The 16526-nt window shown below is 37.0% G+C and overlaps 1 protein-coding gene across 1 annotated transcript; it reads right to left on the bottom strand.

Moving 5' to 3' along the window:
• Positions 1 to 5101: 5101 nt before the first annotated feature.
• LOC128229780 (tumor necrosis factor receptor superfamily member 11B-like) lies at positions 5102 to 15257 on the bottom strand. The gene is made up of 2 exons (XM_052941602.1): positions 14894 to 15257; positions 5102 to 5283 (listed from the first exon to the last, which is right to left on the bottom strand). Exons 1-2 carry the CDS (start codon positions 15189 to 15191, stop codon positions 5102 to 5104), a joined length of 480 nt encoding a protein of 159 aa, XP_052797562.1. The 5' UTR covers positions 15192 to 15257.
• Positions 15258 to 16526: the final 1269 nt, after the last annotated feature.

Here is a 16526-nt window from a genome sequence, read left to right as displayed (position 1 = left end):
CAAGTTTATGAAAGTAATAGCCAATTAAGATTTTTGCAAGATGAATTACAATGACAGGGCTGCCAAAGAAGGTCACCAATCAGCGGCTATTGCAAACGAATGTCTCCAACTGCTGAAAAGTACTCACTTTCTACTGAAAGCATCTCAGTATCACTGCATGGACGTAGTGGTTCGTCTTCAACCTCATATTCCTGGAGTTCCTCACTTTTCGGGCTGCATGGACAAGAAACATAACATTTTCCTCAAGTGTCCAATTTTTTAAGTTATACCTCAGTCACCCAAGCTTGTATAAGGTTCGCAAGTAGTTTGCGACGGATTTATATGTATTTTTTGCCAGACCACAAGGGAGTCCCTCAAGGGAAATAAACTTCTCTCATGCTTTTCGATGAACCATGGTGTTTTATCAGTGAACTAACAACAGTGAAAATGTCAATTTTATATTTTCACTGCAAACTTAGAAGTGAAAATTTCAACTACTTTTCAAATCCATTGTAGATACTTTCCCTTAATTAAAACCAAACACGTGACTTTTGAATCAGAAAATGTTGCCAAAGCAGGAAATTGAAATTTAAAAAGTTTGCATACGTTAAAATAATGATAAATTTGGAAATAAACAACTTACTGCTTATAAGAAAAAATGGTAATCCTGTATTTCAAACGTTTTCATGAACTTTGAAGCTAAATTTTCGAACATTTGCTTTCATGCAAAATAATATTTTTGAACTGTTTGTCGTTGTAAAACGTGAAACGAACTTCTCGAAAATTCACACAACAATTAACAGATAAACTGATGCTTTTTTTACCGAATCTACGCTTCAATATTTGTAAACAACCTAGGATGGTCCTTACTTTTTACCAAGAAAACGACATGTTTTCAAAACAAGAGCGTCATGATGTCCCTAAAACGCTCACCTAAGCAAAGGGCCACAACTCTGTGATAAAAATGTTGCAATCTAATCTTATCTTTATTGATGACGATGCCCTGTTTTATATTTTTAAAGGGTCATGTAATGAAGCTACCTGTAAAGTTTCATTGAATTTGGCCTGGTAGTTTCAGTGATTTTTTTAAAGCAAAACAGTAAGCCAGCTATTTTGTTGTTTCTTTTTGTTGATCAATCTAATGCATTGTTGTATTTTTGTAGAGGGTCATGCAATGAAGCTTCCTGTAAATGTTCAGTGAATTTGGTCTGGTAGTTTCAGAGGAGATGTTTTTAAAGCAAAACAGGAAGTTGGTCAGATTGTTGTTTTTATTGATCAATCGTGACCCCTTGGTGTATGTTTGTAGAAGGTTACCTAAGAAAGCTTCCTGTAAAGTTTCATTGAATTGGGACTGATAGTTTTAGAGGAGATTTTTTAAAGCAAACCAGGAAGTCGGCCATTTTGTTGTTGTTGTTGTTGTTGTTGTTGTTGTTAATCAATCGTGACCCCTTGTTGTATTTTTGTAGATGGTCACCCAAGGAAGTTTCCTGTAAAGTTTCATTGAATTGGGAGTGGTAGTTTCAGAGGAGATGTTTTTTTAAAGCAAAACAGGAAGTCAGCCATTTTATTGTTGTTGTTTTTGTTGATAAATCGTGCCCCCTTGTTGTTTTTTTGTAGAGGGTCACCCAAGGGAGCTTCCTGTAAAGTTTAATTGAATTTGGACTGGTAGTTTTAGAGGAGATGTTTTTTAAAAGCAAAACAGGAAGTTGGCCATTTTGTTGTTGTTGCTGTTGTTGTTGTTGTTGATCAAGCGTAACCCCTTGTTGTATTTTTGTAGAGGATCACCAAAGGAAGCTACCTGTAAAGTTTAATTGAATTTGGAGTGGTAGTTTCAGAGATTTTTTTAAAGCAAAACAGTAAGCCAGCTATTTTGTTGTTTCTTTTTGTTGATCAATCTAATGCATTGTTGTATTTTTGTAGAGGGTCATGCAATGAAGCTACCTGTAAAGTTTAATTGAATTTGGAGTGGTAGTTTCAGAGGAGATGTTTTTTAAAGCAAAACAGGAAGTCCGCCATTTTGTTGTTGTTGCTGTTGTTGTTGTTGTTGTTGATCAATCTTGATTCATTGTTGTATTTTTGTAGAGGGTCACCCAAGGAAGCTTCCTGTGAAGTTTCATTGAATTTGGCCACGTAGTTTCAGAGGAGAAGTTTTTTAAGCAATTGTTGACGGACTGACTAACTGACTGACTGACTGACGGATGAACGGACGGACGGACGACGGACAAAGACGGATCACAATAGCTCATCAAAAGCTCTGGTGAGCTAAAAATCAGACCAGTTTCTGATAGTGAGGGATGACTGAATACCTACGTTACATGAACCTAAGTCTAACACTAAGCAACATGTTTTTATCAAATGAGTATCCGAAATTGTTTTGCTAACACATTCGACCTTTTAAATTTCAATTCAATAAATGGCGGCGTAGTGATTTGGTCATACATTGATAGCCTGTTTAATTACAAAGTGTTTTCGCGCATTAACAGCTATTATTTGGCAAATTGATGCATTTATAAAAGCTCATTTATTAATGTTAATAAAATGTTTGCACTAGAAACGAGTGAATAAGAAACTAAATAAAAACTATCGCAGAATTTTTTCTCAACGAACCGGAATTAGAAAATTTACAGCTATACTACTTCGTGAGGGGCGTTCCACAGGCAGCGGCGAAAACACTCATTTAAAAAACAGGGTATTAAGAAAAAGAAACCTCATAAAACTCCGAAAATAAAGCTTAAAGACACAGATTTTTTTGTTATTTAAATGTAAGATCGTACTTTATATCACTCGTGATCAAAGAGAAGTTCGCCACCCGTGCAAATGTGTTTTTCTATGACACTCGTGAAATATGATTCGATCTTACTTGCCATGTTTAGTATGCTTGTCAGGATAATTAGAAATCCTGATTGAATAATGCGACGTCCATGCTTCGTTAATAAAATATTTAAACAATGACCTTTTAGTCTTGGTTAATCATTTTTGGAGATAATCATATTGTCAAAAAATATTTTTGAGATCTAGTTATACGTAGAGGAAGAAATTAAAGAACACTTGCAAAAATGAATACTCATTATTGGTTTCACTTTTCAATGGAAAAAAACCTGACTCATATTATTTCCATAATCACACTGGGCACTGGCTGAGTGAAATAAAAATTGGCATATAATGAGTAAGCCAAGCAAACTTGATATGTAAGAATTCTACTACCTGCAATGTGACTCTTGCAGAACTTTCTTTATTTTTTCCCGACAACAGTAGACGATGATACATAGTATGAGCATTGGACCACAAACCACTACCACAGTTAGATTAGAGCCGTTTTCTTCAGCTTCATCTGATATAAAAAATAAAAAACATAAATATCACAAGCTTTACCTTGTTTCTGGTTTCATATGATCAGCACGTATTTTAATGTATAACATATGTGTGATATGACAATATCACCCCGCATGTTTATGATTAACTTCAATGGTAATATTCCAGCAAGTGATATGTATATTTCGTATCTTTTATGATAAAGATTTATTTGAACGAAGTAGTAGTTTTCCATCTACATTGTGTATATACCACGTGTTAAATTAAGTCATTAATGCTACATCAGAAGGCAACATTTTGCTTAAAATGAAAACTTAAAACAAAGATAACTTTTCTGATACTACATCATTTTAAATAAAACAAAGGACAGTCTTTAAGAGCCTCGCCTTTGTTTTATTACCGAAATTTGATAAGGTGATAAGGTAGTTTCATCAAACACTTCGACAAACCTGTTTCCAAAATAATGTTTTGACAGTGCGCTCCGTCAGACGGCTGTATTGTGAAAAGGTTTTTCGAAGTGTTTTAAGAAACCAAATCTCAATCAAACTCTAGTAAAACACCGAATGCGGGGCTCCGTAAGCGGCGTAGACTGCGCTTTGTTTCATTTCAAATGGTGAGGAAATTGTGAAGTTATTCTTTGTTTAAAGTCTTCATTCGAAGCAAAATATTGCCTTCCGACGTAGCATTTATGTTGCAATTTATCATGTGGTATACCCACACTGATTAAAAGCATACGAGGAAAACGTGGTGTTTCTCATTTCTGAATATAATATTCTTATTGTATTTCAACAGGAAATGACGTAAGTATCATATTACATAACTATGAGGCCAATTAAGACGGTGTGACGTCACCAATTAAAGTGAGCAAATTTCTTTGAATTTATTTTGTTTTTCGTTTTTCTTACTTAATATCATTTCAGTATTCACTCTTCCTTTAAGTGGAAATTAAAACGATCGGATATATATATATATATATATATATATATATATATATTGTTTTTAAACTATTCCAGGTAGACCTCTACTACATTTCTGCAATGCATATATCGCATATATGACAAATCGTGACAGATCCTCTATATCCAATACAAATGACGATAGTTACCAAAGTAAGTATATTTGGTATTATAGATAAAAAAATATATTTATATTATACAAATGTTTTAATATTCCTAAAACAAAATTGGGTATATTTCTGACAGTTCCAAATCATCAATAAAAGGCTATCAGTCCTTCATCCTTTACTAAGATGTTTGTTTTTGCTCTTTTTGTAAATATTTCATCATACCATTTCTACAAATGTCTAAGAGTACCACCGGTGGGAGCAAAGTATATTTTTCCAATGAGCTACTGTTTTAATCTAATCGACGTTGACATTAACGGATATGAATATCAAGAGACAAAAAAGTTGTCATTTGAAGTTTTAAACAAAATAATTGAATGTAAAGCTTAGATATGTTCAAAACATTTTTGAGTGCGTTCGCCATTTAAACCCAAATACAATTCGAAAAGCTCAATGTTAAGAGCAAATGCGCCGCAAAGCGAACGCAAGCACTCTTCTGTTTTTAAGTCAGGAGAACAAGAGGGATAACTAAACAAACAATAAAGCCATAGTTATGAGCCTTGCTATCTATGTGCGTATTGTCCCAAGCATCCATGGTACCAAGTTTACTACCATTTGTTGAACTACTGCCACAGTTCAAGTTATTACAAAACACACACATCCGAAACCAAAAACGTGACAATATGTTTACCGTTTTCTTTGAAACACGGACAAGTTTATGAGCTTGACGAATCTTATTGCAAATATTTACAATGATAAATCACCTTTTGGAATGCACACAGTATCGTTTGATTCGTTACAAGGCGTTTTCTGCGCCCATCCCTCAGGACAAACTGAACAGTTCTGGCAAGTCGCCACCTCGGAACTGATGTTGGAGAAGGTCTTCCCGTTAACACATCTCTCGCATGTTGTATTGTTGTGACTGTCCGCTGGAAGAAAGGAAACAAGGAAAACTAAGTTTAACTTACTCTTCTTTAATCACGTAAAAAGAACATGTACATTGCAATGCTAGTTTTTAATTATGCTCTAGAATTTCCACTCATGACACAAAGGCAAGACTTTGTACACCAATACAATATATAAAAGTCATGAATATAGAAAGGGATTGATAAAATCATAAGACACGTATTACTCAATATGGAAAATTAAGTCTTAAATTTTGGCCCGAAATAGTTTTGAAATAAATTGGCTACACGAAAATCTGCTAAATTAGGGACTGGTTGCCAAGGAAGTCATTAGTTGCTTAGGAATTCATGGGTTGCTTAAGAAGTAATAAGCTGCTGAGAAAGTCATTTGTTGCTAGAGAAGTAAATGGGCGGTAAAGAGGTAAATGGTCACTTAGTGAGTCAATGTCATCTAATGCGAACGAAGTGTGTGGTTGCTTAGGAAATTATTGGTTGTTAAGGATGTCACTGGCTTCTATCTATGTATGTAGGTATTTGCTAAAAACATTGTGACTACTGAGGAAATCATCGGTTGCTTAAAGTCATTTGTTGCTTGATTGTCATTAGTTCGTAAAGAAAGCATAAGTTGCTGTGAATGAAGGTAGTTGGTAAGGAAGCCTTGGTTGCTTAGGTAGAAAGCCATTGGTCGCATCGGTCGTAATGGATGTAGGTTGTCATTTGTAATTAAGCAAGTCATGGTTGCTAAGAATGCTGCTTCGGAGGATACTGACTGCTTAGATAAAAAGTGGTTGCTAAGGCAGACATTGGTTGCTTAGCAAGTCAAAGGACGCTATAGGTGAAGGTAGCTACAACCACTACATGAGGTTAAGAACCAAATATCAAGGGTCTTGGCTATGCGGTTTCGGAGATTTTCAAAAAAAAAATTACTATATCAGTATGTAGAAAACCTAGGACCCGCGAATGGGGCCAGCCTTGACAATAATTAAAACAATATTGGTAAAGAACCAATACATGAGTTTTCTTACCAAATGTCTGCGCCTTGTGATTTAAGAGAAGATTTTTAAAGATTGAACCATATACGTATATAGAAACCCTTAGACGCCCGGGCATGAGGGTTGTGACAACAGGGGCATTATTTTAACAATTTGATGAAGAATCACTTTGCTAGGCTACATTCCAATTATCAATTTTCAGGGCCTTGCGGTCTCAGAGAAAAATAATCCTAAATAAGTATTTTTGTGATTTGTTTACAACGGCTAGGATAAAGATTCAAGTTTCAATTGTATGATAAAATGATATACAACGCCACTTTGCTTGTTGATAACTGGGGATTAATTATAAAATACCACAATAAGGAAAACAAGTATAGCAAAACATTTTTTACATCTATGGACTGTCCCTAAGACGCCACTCAGAACAACAAAACATTATAACTGATCCGCCCAAAAAGCTCAAGCATAACAATCAATGCATATATGCAAACATTAAAATCAAATTAAGTATACAAAAATATACCAAAGTACAATTACAAGAGGATGGTGGATGAGGATGGTGGTGGATAAAACTTGAAAAATTCAAGCGTGGCTTCAACGCTAAATAATTCTGAAACAATGGCGAAGATTTATCTGATACGATTAACACAAACATGTAATGTAGCTAAGCCATCTGATGGGTAGAGCTAGACAAGTGCTTTCTAGCTTTGTGTGGCTTGGCTAGCTCAATCAACACAATGAGCGAATACGATTTTTGACGAAATCCATAAATAATTATATGTATGCATAACATGCATTTTTATGCGATTTGCTTACAATGAATCGGATAAAGGTTCAAGTTTTACTTGTATGTTTAAATGATATACAACGGCACTTTGGTTGTTTGAGGAAACGAGGTTTACCGAGTTTCCGCAAAACACCCTGCGCGAGGGTTTGGATGAACTTATCTTACACGAGCGGCTATGGAAGATGCTTTTTTTTTCCTACTCAGTTACACAAAATTAAGTAGGAATGTATTTTTTTACTGGAAATCTTTTGTGCGTAGTGAAAATAAATTCGTATGGATATGTGATTATTCGGGGTTGTCATGGATAATTATGCGCGCAGTGATTCAGATTATGTTAATAGTCAAATCGGTCTTTAAATAGTTCTGAGGAGAGTGAAGCATAATTTCTTGAAAGGTGCGTGAAAACTTTTTTATGGTGACATTTGAAACGAGAAATATTGACACAAGACAAGGTTTCAATGATGCTACAGACGACAGTCTTCAACAAGGGAGGTAATTACCATGTGATGACCATTAAAAGGAGTTCCATACGGGTACTTGTTTTATCTTTGCCCGTGGGCAAGATCAGAATTTCTAGCATGGTTAAATTTTTGGATCTACTTATCTAAGGTGCGAGATATTATTTTCAGAAAGGGGCTGAAAAATGTGAACAGAACTGCGCAGCCGCACTTGTGACCAAACAATGGAACATATCAGCCGTGAGAAGACCTTATTTGTTGAGGTGACGAACTGGCCACTGAAGCAGTTTTGGTGATTAAACTGATCCGTAAGAGTCCAAACAAACTTACTAAATACATTGTTTTGCTCATGATCGGGGGAAAAATGCTTTTAACAAGGTTTGCAATGTGTTTCATAAACTACGTAATATGTATGTGGTGATGGGTAGTCTGGTGTCCGTAACATATATTTTTGAACTAGCTGCTTTATGAAGAAAGCTTGAGTATGATTCCGGTAAACGTTAAAGCTGTTCTCTCACAGATTAACCGTTTTGACAACTTTTAAAAATAAATTGTCTTTGGATGAGCCAATTTTTGCGTAAATATCAGAAAACCAGTGATAAAAGACTGCTTACAAAAGATCCGATCGCAGATTTTCATATTTCCGTTCGAAAATTGATTTTTGTTTTTTTTTTGGCTAAAATCGTTACTAACGGTTTAGGTAAAATGCATACAACACAATTTTTGAACTAAAATAAAAATAATCTGCGATCTATTTTTTTTTGTCAAAACGTTCAATCTGTGATAGTGCAGCTTTAAGTTGATGCATGTAAGAGATGGCGGAAAGCATGGTAGAAAAAGGTGAATGTGTGAGGTGCCATGGCACGGATTTTGTCGAACTGCATACGCGAAAGAAGATCAGGTAAAAATTTGGGTGGCCAGTAATTGGTACAGCCATTACCAGTATGTTGCATCGCATGCAAGTGAGAACCATTTTTCGAACCAGAAGCATGATACTTTAATTTTTAGATGTTTGTTTATTTTGAGAGTGCACGACAGCATTTTTATCGGAATGAAGAATGATTCACCTGTTCGACAATTCACTACCCCAAATTGTAATTGCCAAAACTAGTGGGAACAAGCATTTTCAGTGAAAAGATATCCCCCGACAACGATGGCTTGTTTGTGCTTGATGGCTTGTTTGTGCTTGAAGGTTAAAAAATCTCAGAAAGAATAAGATAAGCACATTTGTTTATCCCTTTCCGAGCCAAAATATAAAATATCGACCGGGACTACTTTATGATAAAAATTTTTTTAACGAAATAAATCAGAGGGATGATTAAATAAAGCTGTCTTTTCCGAAACTGCTTACTCGGAAACATCAATCATTGCAAAATAGTACTCAAAAGTTGAGATAAAAATGTAGCCGTAGAAATTCACCGAAGAAGTTCATTGCAGGATGTTGGTTCATATAACATTCAAGTTTCATTAAATTCTAGCAGCTAGTTACTGAGAAACGGCTGCAAACAATGATTTTTTAATAAATCAAGGGCAATAACTCTAAGGAAAATTGACCAATCCAAAAGAAAAATAGACAGGCATCATCACAGTATGTTGGTTCTTATTTATTCCCAGTGTCATGCAATTCTACCAGCTAGTTGCATAGAAAAGGCTGCAAATATGGATCTTTTAATAAATCAAGGGCAAATAACTCATATAGAAATTACAAAATCCAAAATATAAATAAACAGGCATCATCGCAGTATGTTGGTTCATATATATTTCAAGTTTCAAGAATTTCTACCAACTAGTTACTGAGAAATGGCTGTAAATGAGAGTTTTTCAAAAAATCAAGGGCAATAACTCCAAGTACAATTGACCAATCCAAAAAAAATGAACAGGCATCATCCCAGTATAGTAATTCATATTTATTTTAAGTTTCATGAAATTCTGCCAGCTAGTGACTGAGAAATGGCTGGGAATGTGCATTTTTCAAAAAATCAAGGGCAATAACTCAAAGGACAATTGACCAATCATTTTTTTTTTGGACGGGCATCATTCCAGTATAGTGGTTTATATTTATTTTAAGTTTCATAAAAATTCTACCGGCTAGTTACTGAGAAAACGCAGGTGACGAACGGACGGACGGACGGACGGACGGAAGGACGGACGGACAACGCCATTTCAATATCCCCCTCCCTATTTCAAAGGCGGGGGATAATAACTTGAATCTTATCAAGTGTCATAGAATCAGTTTCTATAGTAAAACCGCAACACAACCCAAAATACCTGAATAATCAGTGAATAAATGGTATGTATCATCTGGTACACCAGCGACCGTTAAACAGTCGCCAGGCCTTGATATCGCTCATTCTTTATTTTGTGTTACAGTAGTGCGATGTGAATGGCGTAAAACACGTTTCGTCAGGTCAGTTAGTCGATGGAGGAAAGTTCTTCCTGGCATCACAACGGAAGAACAGAAATTCAATAAACCTTTTAATCGACTGGTGTTCATTCAGTGTAACTTTCCGGCGTTAAACAAGGTGGGAAACTTCGGAATGAAGTTTGGCCAATTTCTTGTTTGGTAACCTGGCTTCCATTTTGTTGAAATCTAACTCAAGGCCCATGAAAGTGATAATATGACGGGCATTTTCAGCTTTGATGGGTACACCTATATCCCAACATAGCTTAGGATTTAATCGAGCTCTTGTCGACATTTTGAAGAATGCGGAGGGCCTAAAATGAGGAAATCATCCAAATTGTGGACCATGTTATGAATTTCAAGCTGAACTTTTCGAAGATATCACAAACGCTCGAAGTCCCCCTGGAAAGACATGTATCGAAATAGCATCTTTCTTCGAAAATTAGTCCCTAAAATGTCTTAATCCGACGGGTGTATTGGGGTCAAACGGAAAACACTGTCAATATCAGTTTTTGGCAATGAATCTGCCTTTGCCTATAGCTAATAGTACGGGGATAAAGTTGTCAAAAGTGACATAATGCACAGAGGATATGGTGGGATCAATGTTGTCGTTTATTGATCGACCTTCAGGGAAACTGAGATGTTAAATCATCCAATACTGGATACTTTCTTTGCAACTAAACCAATTGGGATTACCTGCAGGTTGTCTAATGGCATTCGAATAAGGACCTTTAATTCTGCCTAATTCTATTTGCTATAGCAGCTTGGACCGTGGTATATCAGATAATTGTATGCATGATTTTAGGTTGGGGGCCATGGTTGCATAACCTTTTTAAAACCTTCATGAAAACCATGATCAAATATGAAGCATCACTACAGCCAAAGATGTAAGTGGTCACAACATCAATTTTGACAGGAGTAACGCGTGTATGTTTGACATAGAGTGAGAATGCGTTGTTGGAGGGAGGATTTCGAGACTGGGGTGGACATGTTTGGCTGATGTCTTTGCTGGAGTAAGTGCATTTGGAGGCGAGGCAGAAACCACATACGTGGGGTTGTGGACATCAGGGTTGTTGCATTGGGGCTGTCTATTTTAACCCAGCATGTGTAGGTTATGTAACGGACTTGAAGATGGGTTTAAGTAGTTCTAATGGCAAACCGGAAGTTTGGTCAAAAGGATTGAGAGGACGAAAATGATGGTTGGTTGGTGGCCAGAACCATATCCCATGGTAGGAGCAGAGCTTCCCCAAGTATCCAAAAGTGGATATCAACTTGCATGGCGTTGTGCTAGATCCCTAACAATTTCCCTGTACTTCATAAGTTGGGCTGTCTGGTGGCTATGCTTTTAACTATATATGGAAACAAATCTTAGAAAAGCATTTGTCCATTATTCAATGGAGATGACCTTACGTGACTTTTGTGCAGGGACTAGACTTTTGTTGGCCTGTCCATCGATATGTAGGTTGAAATAGGGATCAACTGGGACAACTAAGACAGGGAAGAGTAGAAGTAAAATCGAAACACCCATTATGCCAATGTTTTTATGCAGGGACTTGGGGATTTGGGAATGGATTGATGTTGAAAAAGTTCATTATAAGCCATGCCACAACCTCCAATTAGCCTATTTGACTGTTGGTCAAACACTCCCTCAAAATCATTGACCGAGTCGTACGACCCCTCCAAAAATATCCGTGTCATTGTCAGATACTGGAACGGTCCTATATTGGGGCTCGTGGATGACAATTTCAGGAATCAGCACTGGACTTTCAAGAACTTGAACTGTTTTTCTGAGCCAGACACCACTGCTGATGCTGTCGTCATTTATGTTGGGAAATGTACTGCTATGCATTGTCACAGAGTGTGGATATCTGCTTTCTCTGGATTTAGAAGGTGTTTGACGTGTCACGAACGTTGCAGTGACCACACTTGGTGCTTGTGTTGTGTAATTCTGAGCACCTGGATTAATTTGTGGAATCGGGTCTTCAATTTCAAAAACTAGAACTGTGTGTGTTTCACGTAGCATGTTTACGTAAGTTTGAATGTCCGCATTTCTGCATTGATGTCCGTCGTGTAACGACCAGTTCGGATGGAACTGTTGTCGCTGGTGGAATGTAGGCCACGGAATGTGAGGCCGGAATCACAGGTTGTCCAAGAATGGATGAGTGTTCCTGTGTAGAAACAGTTTTTGTCCTCCTGCCTTTCTGGCCACTTTTCCGGGACTGATCATCTGTACATGGACAACATGATGCTGTGCACCTGGACACGTTTGCCGTCGCCCGTTTCATATGAAAACAATGAGGCAGTAAAAATGGCAAGAAATACAGAGGCATATACCAGAACCATCAACCGAAATTTGTCACAGGTACTAACATAGCAAAACATGAATAATATTAATAAGTTCCAAGGTACGAAGCCTGGGAATAAATGTTCACCAGGCGATTTGAGTAACCAGGTACGAAGCCGGAAACATAACATTTAATAAACAGGTACGAAGCCTGGAGATAAGTTGGAAGCCAAGTACGAAACATGCCTAATAAAAATAAGTAACTAATTTCAAAGCCTGGACAAAATAATAAAAAAGTATGCTGACCAATTACGAACCTGGAGAGGAGAACAACCCAGACTTAGCCTGGATAACACAATCCCTGGATTCAAAATGTAACCAAACAAAAAAACGTAATAGTCACATCGACAAAGACCTATTAATATACTTACTTTTCAAAAACATGCGAATCTGTGTTAAGTTGAGACACCACAGCGCTATGCAGGTTTTGGAAGAGGCATTGTTGAACACGTATTTTAAGATGTACACCATCGTTGGAGAAGACACTGGATTCTGCACCATCATCCCAAAATCCTTTGCATCGCCAAATAACTGTCCGTCTGTGAGGGAGAGCGGAGCAAGCTGGTTCCAAGCAGGGGTTCGTGGCACCCATACGTGCATTGAATGTCGGAATAAGCACAAAATATCGTGTCTTCACTGAGGTCACAATGCGGTAACACACTTGACAAATAGCCAACCGTTTCACATCATAACATAGTAATAAAGTATCAACCAGATCCATTATGCGACTGAATCGGGCGTTACGTCCATGTCGTACAGATCGTTAGTGCCAACCATCATCATAATAATATGTGGTTAAAAATCCTCAATAACTTCCATCTTTGAACGTAGAGTTGCAATGCGTGCCCCGCTTACCCAGAGTATTGCACTACAGCAGATCGGTGTAGATTAAAATTGTAACTGTAGCGTTGACGTCCGTAGGAATACAACGTTTCAATCCCAGCACGAAAAAATGTCCGAAAAGTTGAATCAGAACGACCATATCCGAAATTACCAGACAAGTCTATCTATCTATCACTGTTTAATGTCAACTCCTCTTCCGAGTGTTACTGACATGAACGGTGCGCGCCAGCTTGTTAGTGAAAAAAATAAAACACTGATGAGGCAAATCACATCAGAAAAGTGAAAACTAGGGTATAAAAGAGAACACAATTTAGGTAACATGATAAAAAGTGATTGGTGAACTGGTAAAAGGATAAAAACACTGCTCTCTTATCTAATGCTTAATGGTTGCCACAGCCACCTTGAATGTGTCAGGGGTGGGGATAGTGACAATATGATTTGGCAAACTGTTCCAAAGTACAACCGAGTGAGAATAGAATGAAAATTTGAGTCAGTTTTTACTTGAATTTGTCTGAAACATAGTGGGTGCATTAGTCTGGTAAATCTTATTGAATATAAAATGGCAGCGTAATAGCAACATGATGATGGTAAATGTTGTAAAACATTACAAGTCGGGAATCTAGTCTACGTTGTTCAAGTGAGAATCAACCAAGTCTTTCCTGCATGTTTGTAACACTGGAGAGAGGAGAGAAGTCATGTTTAACCCAACGAATAGCCCGACGTTGAACCATTTCAATTTTATTGGTGTTTGATTTTGTGCATGAGTGCCAAATTGTGCTTGCATATTCTAACTGTGGACGGACAAGAGTTTTGTAAGCTAAAGTCCTGACACTTTCTGTTTTTGTTTTTATATTTTTTTAAATGAAGTTGAGCGTATTATTTCCATTGGTGGTAATTCTTGAAATATGAGTGTTCAGGGTGAGATCTGCTGATATATCAACACCAAGATATTTAGCACATGAGACTGGCTCTAAGATCTGGCCATGGAGAATGTATTGATCTCTGATGATATGCTTATTCTTTGTTATGTGCAAAACTTGACACTTGGAGGGATTAAAATCCATATCCCAATCATTTTCCCATAATTCCAGTTGTTTGAGATCATTTTGAAGAATAGCACAGTCAGAGGGAGAATTGATGGCAAGGTAAACAGCAGTATCATCTGCAAAAAGTCAAACTTGTGATTTGATACTAGAAGGGAGGTTATTTATGTAAATCAAGAAAAACAAGGGACCCAGTACAGAGCCCTGAGGTACACCAGATGTTACGGGTACTTCTTCAGAATGATCGCCATCGCAGACTACTGTCTGACTTCTATGAAGGAGAAATGCTTCAGACCACTTGAGAACCTGTGGACAAACACCATAATCCTGTAGTTTGAATAGAAGTTCCAAAAGAATTAAGTCACTTTGATTACCTGAGGAAGTGATTCTTACAAGATCGTCGGTCAGCTCAATAAGTTGAGTTTCGCATGAGCGCTCATGAGTCCATCATAATTAACACATTTATACCTTCCGTGGCACAGTGTTTGTCTACACACAAATTTCAATATAACAATTCAAGCGTAGTTTAAACGCTAAATAATTCCAAAATAGTGATCTAGCTAAGCTATCTGATTGGTTAAAGCAAACAAGAACATGTTGCTTGGTTACTTCAATTAACACATTAGCGAATGAAACTTTTACGAATTCAATAAATTATTGTATGTATGCATGAAATGCCAATCAGAAAGCTGTGACCCGGGGCGGACTCACTTACTGTAAAAGTTATTATAACATTTGGGTTAAATGATAATGCTAAACAACATACCTATTTTCTTTACGCCATATCTAGGCTTACACGGCGATACTTCTCGACAATCGCCGACCCTTCCTTTTTCCCTCCAGTAACCCGGTTTACACTCACATTTCGTGTCGTGAAGTCGTGTACATGCCTCTGCCATAACTTCACCTGATGGTTGATTATTTCCTTTGCATTCTGTACACCTTCTACAATACAACTCTCGATTGTAGGCGTTTGTAAAGTGTCCATCGGAACAGTCCTGACATATTGCCTGACCACCGTCTTTGTAACAGTTTCCATTCCAGAAAGTGCCAGGTGGACACATTTTACACTTGATGATTTCACGATTAAATTCTGTTAAATAATACTGAGCAAACTGTCCCCAAGTTAATGTTGCGTTTACCATCAGCAGTGACAGACCAATTAAGGACACTAGTTTGTAACGTTCCATTTTAGTTATGGATTATTCCTATAATATAGAACACTAATGTTTGAATTACACGCTCCAACAACGGTTAGCTTCTGTTTGAATAATAATTGTATGTTAGTTATTTGAACATGAATCTCATTAAAATCATAATCGTGACGTTCACTTCATTTCATTACTCTGTGTACGATCTGAGATCTTTAAATATATAGGATATGACACGAGTTGTCACTTAATACAAGATTTTATTAAACGAGCTATCTTTTATCACATGCTTAAAACAGTGTTTTTATTACCAGTTTAGTTCCACATTCGAAACCCATTGTCTGACAGATAAAGTACTCAAGAGTGGAATGTCATCGATGCGCCATATAAATAGTTCAAAATGAAAATGACAAAAACAGCTAGCAGTTATCGAGTTTTAATTCTGATAAAGCGCTGAATAAGTCACAAATATAAAAATGTGTAGTAAAATAACCAACAACATGAATAACAAACAATTTTAACCAAAAAACCCCAATAAGTACACAATTTGATGACGTTACACTGAGAGTACTTGCATTTACGCCGTTTATGTGGCCTACATTGGTCTGTCAAGTTTTACTGTGTGCACGAATTTAAAAGTTATTCACTGTCGCTTTCTACGATGATTTTACAGCGTTTTCTTAGTATACGTGGATTTTCACAACATGCAGATGATTACGACGAAGCCTTACTCTGTATTGCAAGGATGTTGATGTTGAAAAAGTTCCAACAAGAATGTTTCCAGAGAACATGCTGTTCTAGCCGTCAATGGATATGTAATGATAAGCCTGTGCTGCGGAATTCGTATTTGTTTTGTTTTTTGTTTTTGGTAACCGACAGCTGATTAAACTGGCAAGCAAATGGCATTGATTGCATACTGCATGTGTTTGTTAAGGTGGAGATGTTTGAAATGTTTTCGTGTTGTTTGTCACTTGTGGCTGTATTTGTTGACTGACTGGATATTTCTGTGACTAGTTATCTGCATTATCTGGTTGGCGGAACATTGTGATCAGAAAGTTTCCGAACAAGATGCTTTCTGGCACTATGATTCGTTAGCCATTTGTCTCCTGGAAGTCCTACAGCTTCATCATTGAGGTAAGTATTTGTTGGCGTTTAAACCATTTTTTACAAACAATGCGGAGGGATATCTAGGTCGCGTGTGGTTAGTCTAGCCAATAGAAATGTCTGATATGTTATCTTACACATGGG

The sequence above is a fragment of the Mya arenaria genome, chromosome 4, assembly GCF_026914265.1.
Source record: "Mya arenaria isolate MELC-2E11 chromosome 4, ASM2691426v1".
Taxonomy (NCBI): domain Eukaryota; kingdom Metazoa; phylum Mollusca; class Bivalvia; order Myida; family Myidae; genus Mya; species Mya arenaria.
This window is presented reverse-complemented; position numbering and strand designations above follow the sequence as displayed.

Excerpts from the sequence above, each read along its gene's own strand:
- LOC128229780 (XM_052941602.1), bottom strand. The coding sequence starts at position 15,191 with ATGTGTCCACCTGGCACTTTCTGGAATGGAAACTGTTACAAAGACGGT. Across the intron at positions 5,284-14,893 it reads ATATGGCGTAAAGAAAATAG|CGGACAGTCACAACAATACA; the intron begins GTATGTTGTTTA and ends CCTTTCTTCCAG.